Consider the following 9,018-nt stretch of genomic DNA (forward strand, 5'->3'; position numbering starts at 1 on the left):
AAAAAAATCGAAATATCGTTATTTCCATGTACGATCCGGATATTTGAACCGGACTCCTAAATAAATCTACAAATGACGTGTAATGGCGGTAAGTGCAAAACCGATTTGTCAACAAGAGAATTTTGTTTATTCGTTCTAACTACTTATAACATATATTTATATGATGGTACCTATCTTGATATCTGCGTAGAATGCATGTCCCATTGAATCAACACTTTACCACTAAACTTAAATTGAATGTAGACTAGAAACAATTTCGGATAAATCTATCAACCACAGGCGTCTGCATCTGGTTTTGGAAAAATAAAATAGGCCTTATCCTATGTTATTTAAATCATTAATTCATTATGTTATTATATTTTTATCAAACCAGAAGCAGACGCCTGTGTATAAACAAACAACAAATGATATTCAGCTGATAGTCACGATCAGATGACCATAAAACAGGTTCGAACCTTGCGTATGTGTTACAGTCATGCATTTGAGTAACTTAACGTTATCCATGGGTTATTTAGTTGGGCACCAATTCTGTAACAGGAGAGGAGAAAATGTAGCAGCCAGACCGGGAGATCGATTCAAACCCGTGACTCTCAGAACATGTACACTAGCCAAGTGCTCTACCGACTAACCTACCTGGTCATCAATGATTGACCCAGTTCAATCCCATACCATGTTTAAACTTTTAACCTTAGGAAATTCGACTAAGTAACCCTCTCTGAAAAAGTTAAAGGTTGATTTTGATCTTTTTTTTCTGATGATATAATTAGATTGTTGACATTTTGAATATTAAAGAATTTGGACATGTTAAAATGAGGGTTCAAAATCGGGAATCTTCCTCCAAAATAAGGAGAGTTGGCAAGTATGCAGCATCAGAGATATATATAATATATATAAGAGAGATTGGCAACTCCGCCATTTTCAAGATAGGCAGATGTACCTCTGTATGTTGCTTAGGGGTTTAAACTCTTAAATAGTTAAATACAGTAGAATAACTTTGATCTGTACATGTTATAAAAGTTTCAGATGGTTTCAGTACGATTTTTGAAAGAAAAAATATCATTGTAATATATTAATAAAACAAAATACACTTTAGGTTTTGAATGTCTGATTTTCGATATAAAAAAAATATGTTTTCATACTTTCAAAAATCGTATTAGATAATTGACATTAATGGTGAAAACTTGTCACATCAAACCGTGATATAATGTTTAAACTTTGTGTTGATGGGTAAATATAGTGTTTAAAAGAATACACTTACAAGAAGTTTGCCAAGGGAAAATGCTCTAACTGGCAACAAAGACAAAGAAGGAGTTTCCAATCTCTATGTATATATATATATGTTTCTGGCAGCATTGATTATAGCTAGTGAACCTTAACGGAAATTCAGTGCAAATGTCATTGTTTAATGGTTTTACCCGAGACAATATAATAAATTTTTGATTAATAATGTTATATATATAATTATTAATTAATTGTAGACATCGCGAAATTTGCCGGTCCGACGGACATGTTTGGCAAAATTTGACTTGGACCGCCTATTTTAAAATCCGGTCCGGACCAACCGTCCTGCAATTATTGAGTAACTAAAGTCGATAAAAATGGCGTCTCTGAAGTATTACGCAGGTACCGAACCTGGCAAAAACGTAAACTGCATTAGATAATCATGAACACAGCTGCATGGATACTAATAGCAGGAAGTTATCTTTACTTAAAAAAGTCACACTAATGTTTGGTCCGGGTTACTCACAGTCCTTGCCGGTCCGAATGTCCGACCATTTTTTTTCAACTTTCCCGATGTCTGTAATTACCTGGTAAATTTGCTTAGAATACTGGGAAAAGGAGGGAATTTGACCGATATAAAACATTTTGAAATATTGGTGCCAAGATGCTCTTTGGGATTTAATGTTGGTTTTTTTTAATGTAGGTACAATGACTTCCAGCACATCATGCGTTTCTCCTTTGGAGGTGTCTGAATATGATCCATCTGAATATGAAACCCAGCATCTTGGCTTTACCCCAAAGGCTTTTTGTAATGGAGGTATGACGATACAGTGTATATGGTAACTGATATATATGGCAAACACATCTTTGAGAGTATCCCCCATGAGGCTTCATGAATGTCTTGCTCACTACAACAAGAGGTCCATCATCACCAATGGTACAAAACTGATTGATGCCCTCCAAGTTCCTTTGGCATAAAGCAGTCCTCAACCTTTTGCCAACAAGAAGGAATCTTTCCTTTCCTCAGCGAGATCTGGGTGACTGAAGATCTTAGAGCATCCAGTTGACCCTTGACCCATGACTTTTAGCAGATTCAGCTGTCAAATCAAATTTCTCAAAAATCTGAACAGCAAAACATGTAATAAATAGACAAGTGCTTTAAACTTCCTGCTTTTTTACCCAATGTCAAGAGCAGTAGACATAAATAATGTTGAAAAATGCAAAGGGAGGTAATTTCAGTGTAATATCTCTAAATACCAGGTATATTCTCATAGACTAACATATCTGCATGTATGATATCAGGGCTTTATTTAGGAGCTTTTTGGGGCTGATAATGGACCCATTTCAATGGAAATTATTTCAAATTTATGCCAAATTCCCCAAAAACACTTCATTCCTGGAAATTTACTTCCCAATTTCTTTCCCAAATATGGTAAAAAGTCCCTTTTCTAATTAAGGGTGGGGGGGGGGGGAAACCTTGATATATTTACTGGTAAACTGAAAATTCAACTTCAGAAAAAAAGGTTGCATTATTGCCAAAGTATCAATGGAGAAAAAGTGCATGAAGGATATTTTTGATGTTATAATAATATAATATACTTTGTTCACATTAAATAATTTTAAGGTACACTTAAAGTCCTTTTGTATAAGAAAATGCAGATTGATGAAATTGTGATAAGATTTTGGAATACCATGAATTTGTCTTTTTATTTTTAGTGTACAATGCAGCACTTGAATACATCCAAAGAGCTATTCACGAAATGGAAGCATGTCTAACAAATGAGGTATGTACATAATAAAGATCTGGATATTTTGTGGTTAATTTTGGATATTTCTAATGAATGTATATTTTCTTATCAGATTTGATTTTCACTTTTCAATGATTTACATATTGGTAATGGCAACCAGCTATGTTAAAATACATGTACTATACAAAGTATATGCCAAAGACTTTTCTCTAAATAATATAGTAATTTTGATAGTGATTCTACATTTGGACATGAAAAAATAGTTCATCAGCACATCTATGACGTCTAATATAAATATTGTTTGTTTGCCTGACTGACCTTATTTATTGGCATAATTTCTTAAATCTGCAAGAATTGTTCAGATCTTCAGCGTTCATTGATGTTAAATTGATAACCCACTTTATTTAGCAGTACAGTACAGTGATGACACCAGCACAGATAAAGGAGGCGTGTGATGTCATTCTGTCCACTATGGTTGGTAAACTGGACATGAACTTTGACATTATAGAGGTGAGTGGCGATTAGGTGATGTTAGTGACGTCAGATCGATTGAATACCGTGAATTGATTAATTGGTAACTGATGATCAGTAACTATAAATAGTTGTATCAGAGTCAAGTCTGTCTTTATTATTTCTACTTTATAGCAACTTGTATATTATTTCTACCACAACTTTATAACATATACATGTGTGGTCAAATGCAACTGTAATTTGATTATAACCTTTATGTTGAGGCTGTCTAGTACTGTCTACTATGTAACAATATCAGAAGTAAAACAATAAAAAACAGATGTCTTTTGATTTGTTCATTTATTGAACAACCGATTATAAAAAGCTGCAATTGATCGTCTTGAAGTGGAAGGGTTACCAAATGATCATCATGACATCGCTAGGGGATATGACAATTTACTTCCTATTTTACTCACACATGGTATACAGTCACCGTACTTCTTACTTGGCATAACTATAGATTATCAAAATATATAAGAACATTGCATAAAAGCCTTCAAACCTTTTAGTTCTATTGAAAAACTCTTTGAAAAATATTAAGTGCATGTGTTGTGTCATTCAGTGTTATGCCATGATTTTCACCAGTGATTTTAGAATTTTACAGCTTATATTTGTGTTCGATGCATTTTTTGACAAAAGATATTATGTAGTACCATACGCATCCGGTATTACACTTTACACTAATATGGGATGACAATACAAATGTATTTCTTTTTGTTTATCTCAAAAATCATAGAGTTATCACCCCTTGTCACATGTATGTCTCACTCCATCAACAGCTTTCTGTATTTGACAACATTTTTTTGTGTTTAATGTTTTTGTCTATTGAAGAACAGCTATATTGTAAAATGACATGACCTAATTTCTGTATTTGCTAGACCTATGTTATATGATATAATGACAAGACTGAATTGCTATATTTGCCTGACTTATGTTATATGGTAAAATGACATGACTAAATTTCTATATTTACTAGACCTATGTTATATGATAAAATGACAATACTAAATTTCTGTATTTACTAGACCTATGTTATATGATAAAATGACAATACTAAATTTCTGTATTTACTAGACCTATGTTATATGATTTTGCTAGACCTACATGTTTATGTTGTGAAGTAAAATGACATAACTAATGTTCTGTATTTACTAGACCTATCTAATGAAGAATGTGATGACGATACCAGATAATGTGTTACTGCCCGAGGACAAGGCCCAGGCAGGAGACATCATGTCTACAGAAGAGGAGGATGTCCTTGATACGGAGATTCAGGAACTTAAGGACAAGATTCTAGCAGTAGGCATCAGTAGCTATATTTTACACTTGTATATTACAGAGTTATCTGCCCTTGTGGTTGGTATTGAATTGTTACTGGGTCATATATTTCTCAGGGAAAATGACATATAATTACTCAATGACTCACCATATGACAAATGATACCTTTCGGCAAGGGCAGATATTTCTGTAATATGCAAAAACAGGTTGCATCTCCAATAAATCAATAAGAGGCTGAAGATAGAGAAAAAGTTATTACAATCACTTCTATGACTCTTAACCAAATGGATTCAGTTCTTTCAAAGCAGCGATTTCTGAAACTGAATATTATTAAATATATTGCAAATCTAACTTTTTTTCGTGGCTATGAAATTTCATGATTTTCATTTCAAAATAAGTTCACAAAGATTAACATTTGGGAATATAAAAATTTGAATTTTCTGTTAATAGGAATGATGTACCGATGAATGTTAATTGGCAGAGATAAACTTTCATGAATTTACTTGGATGATGAAATTCGTCAGATCGTGAAAGTAAATTGCATGGGAAAGAAAGATAGTTTACATTATTTAAAGTCATATGTGCTCAATTTGGGCAAAAAATTTGACATATTATTTTTTCTTCATAAACTATTGAAGACCATAAAGTTTGATTAATTATGCTGTGAAAATCATTCAAATGGGTACAAATGCCTTATAAATCTAAGTTACAACACAGAAATTATGTCCTGTAAAATTGTTGTTTTTGTATGTTTAGATGGAAACATATCATCAGAAATTATTTTACAATTACTTAGAACACTGTAAAAAAGTTAAAGGAAGTTGTATTCCACAATTTAGCTCAATGGTCTGATGGTATTTACTCATTAGCTTGCCTATTCAAAGAATAGGGGGAGCTAATGTTGTCACGTCGGCGTCAGCATTGGAGTCCCATTTCATGTCAAAGTTTTTGAGCAAATTTCTGTTTCTTCAATTGTTTAAGCTTAAGTCATCATAAATGTTTATGATTTTATTTTCCTAATGTGTATGGATGCTGAACGTGATAATACAACCAATTTGGGGCCCTTTAGGGTTTTTTTTTTAGTCTGTTAATTTGTCATATTTCCATGTTAATGTTTTTGAGCAAGATTCTATTTTGTCTATTGTTTAAGCTTAAGTCATCATAAATGTTTATGATTTTATTTTCCTAATGTGTATGGATGCTGAAAGTGATAATACAACCAATTTGGGGCCCTTTAGGTTTTTTTTGAGTCTGTTAATTTGTCATATTTCCATGTTAATGTTTTTGAGCAAGTTTCTATTTTGTCTATTGTTTAAGCTTAAGTCATCATAAATGTTTATGATTTTATTTTCCTAATGCGTATGGATGCTGAACGTGATAATACAACCAATTTGGGGCCCTTTAGGTTTTTTTTTGAGTCTGTTAATTTGTCATATTTCCATGTTAATGTTTTTGAGCAAGTTTCTATTTTGTCTATTGTTTAAGCTTAAGTCATCATAAATGTTTATGATTTTATTTTCCCAATGTGTTTGGATGCTGAACGTGATAATACAACCAATTTGGGGCCTTTTAGGGGGTTTTTGAGTCTGTTTATTTGTCATATTTCCATGTTTAAATAATATAGACTGAGGGCTCTGCTTGATATTTTTAAAGGCTCATTACCTTTCCGGAGCAAAATATAAAAGTTTCTTAAAAACATTAATAACATCAGAAAAATGCGTACCGATGACCTAAAATAAGGTTACGATACCAAACATATGCAAGATTTCCTGCGTAATTTATGAAAACAGTGGAGAGTCAATTCGCTGTTTTGCCGTCTGGCGCAGTGATAGTCAACTACCGCCCGGTATTTAGGACGACGGCGGGAAACATAATACGACCCGCGTTATGAAAATAAACATTTTATTTATTTTAATCAAACCGTTCAGAAGGTGATGATAAATGTAGTATTAACGGAAAGTTAATAATTTTTGTGACACTACAAAATTATCGATCTTGTTTTACATTCCAATTTTAAAAATTTAAAGCCGTTTCGGAAAGGTAGTGGGCCTTTAAATAGTAAATACTTGAACATCAACTTCTTCTGAATAGACAAGCTTTGCTGTTCTCCAACAGCTCATGTTTTTCCTCACTAATCTTTATAGATGTAAATATAATGATTTTTGGCAATACTGCCAAAAATCATTTTCAGCTCTTATTTGTTCTTAAGCCAAATTTTTTTTTTTTAAATGTCTGTTTAGGGTTACCCAATAGACCCTAATTTTTTACCCCCGACCATAATTTTTTTCGCATTTCTACGAAAAAAAAAAATAATTAGAAGTCGGGATTTTGATCTCAGACTCCGGTTCTGACCATCATTTTAGAGTGAAAGACACTGAAAAAAATAAGAGAGAAAAAATATTCCTGACCAAACCAACCAACCCTATTTTTTTGCCAATGTAACCCTAAAAAAGACATACTTTTTTTGGCCCTATAAAATAAAACTTATGGTAATGTATTGAAAGTAGTCATTCACCTTTGTAGGTAGGTATCTACCATTATAGGTAGGTATCAATTTTGTGTGCAAAACTTGTAAACACATGATATCACATTTAATACCTACCCACAATAGGGCAGATAACTCCGTAATACGGATATAATTTTTATTGTATGTAAAATGTGACGTATTGATATCATACTCATGTAACAAGCTTATGGTGTCATGTTCTATACTCTGACAGATGAAGTATGCCAACAGTAAGCTGATGCAGGAGATGACCCTGATAGATATTGTCCAGGCTCGCTTTGACCAGGCCCAGAAACAGCTCCAGAGACTGGATACCATCAATTCCGAGTCAGGAGGTTTGTCTTTTCTGATTTACATCCAAGTTCTCACATTCTACACCTTTATCAGATTTGTACTCATTTTACACTAACAAAACAGCTTGTACTTGTACTGATATGAAGCTGCTCTACAGCCTACATGTAGTTATACGGTACGAAGGTGTAAATATATTGATGGTCATTATCACTCAAGTCTTATATACTTTCAATGTCAATGTCTGCCATATTTCTCTAGTACTTTCATTTATAGGCCACCAACATCAGCACATACTTTATCTTTGTCTGCCTTGATCCGAGTCCAATATGTTGATAGAACACTTGGAGGCATCGGGCAAACAAGTGTTCTTTCTGCCAACATATTAGACTTGTAGAGGATTATAACATACAGTATGGCTGTTAATTTTTGCAATTTCATGGGACATTGCTATAAATATTTAGAAATGGTTGAATTGTATATACCTTGAAAGTAAGATAGCATCAATTTTATCGCATTAATATTCTAGTATTTACTTACATTTGGAAAAAAAAATTTGACCCTTATAAATATCTGGCTTTCCGGTACCTTAGATATAAATATTAACACAATTGAAGAAAGGCAGTTTAAATTACCAAGTTGTTTACCAAATGTTTTTTTTAGTTTCAGATTTAAAGGACTGCCTTATGTTTACATCACAGAAAGTTTTAGAATTAATGTCAAAGGTGAAGGCCATGCAGACTGACAACAAGTCTAATGCCATGGAAACAAACGAAACCAACGGATAGCATAATGAACAAGACAGACATTTTTGGCTAAGAAACATCCAGACTAGAACCATAGTGCATTTTATCCCTACATTATTGATTTTTTAGACTTTCGTAAAATATTTCTGTTATTATGTGCAATATATGTATAAATGTAAATCTTATATATCCTTGTAGTGTTCTGGTTTTATGTTGAATCCATTATTTAAAGGCTAATATAATTCAGAAATTCTATTTCATACGGATGTTTCCAGTGAAAAAAGGTTGGTTAAATTATGACTGGCAGCAAAGAAGGCTACATCTAGGTACACGTGTATGTTGCTAAAGCTAATACTGTCAACAAACTTGTTTTGAAGGAATCAAATTTTAGCACAAAAGCGATCTTGAACTAATATTGAGCTATAATGATGAATTCATGCAATCACTACAGTACATATAAGCTGGCAACCAGGGTTAAACAATGTACAAAAAATATTAGTATGTGCAGCATTTCCAGAGAGTAAAGTCTAGAATAAGATTACACCTAAAATATGTATATTTACAGTATTGTATTGTAATATTTAGCACATTAGACCCATGTTCAATGTATTTGTTTTTATTAGTGTAACATCTAGGGTCATTTAAGGACAAACCAGGTTTTTGGTGGTGAAAACCCGGAGTACCTGGAGAAAAACCCACCAACCTGTAGTCAGTACCT

General features: G+C 32.9%; 1 protein-coding gene across 2 annotated transcripts; it reads left to right on the forward strand.

Moving 5' to 3' along the window:
• The first annotated feature begins 65 nt into the window (after positions 1-65).
• On the forward strand, positions 66-8,491 carry LOC138334722 (protein MIS12 homolog). Of its 2 annotated transcripts, none has more exons than XM_069283409.1 (7): positions 66-88; positions 1,925-2,038; positions 2,938-3,005; positions 3,378-3,479; positions 4,635-4,778; positions 7,478-7,598; positions 8,218-8,491. In XM_069283409.1, exons 1-7 carry the CDS (start codon positions 73-75, stop codon positions 8,340-8,342), a joined length of 690 nt encoding a protein of 229 aa, XP_069139510.1. In that variant the 5' UTR covers positions 66-72; the 3' UTR covers positions 8,343-8,491. The 2 variants fall into 2 exon arrangements, with proteins under 2 accessions (XP_069139510.1, XP_069139511.1); XM_069283410.1 differs by having other exon boundaries at positions 3,381-3,479.
• The last annotated feature ends 527 nt before the right edge of the window (positions 8,492-9,018 follow it).

The sequence above is a fragment of the Argopecten irradians genome, chromosome 11, assembly GCF_041381155.1.
Source record: "Argopecten irradians isolate NY chromosome 11, Ai_NY, whole genome shotgun sequence".
Taxonomy (NCBI): domain Eukaryota; kingdom Metazoa; phylum Mollusca; class Bivalvia; order Pectinida; family Pectinidae; genus Argopecten; species Argopecten irradians.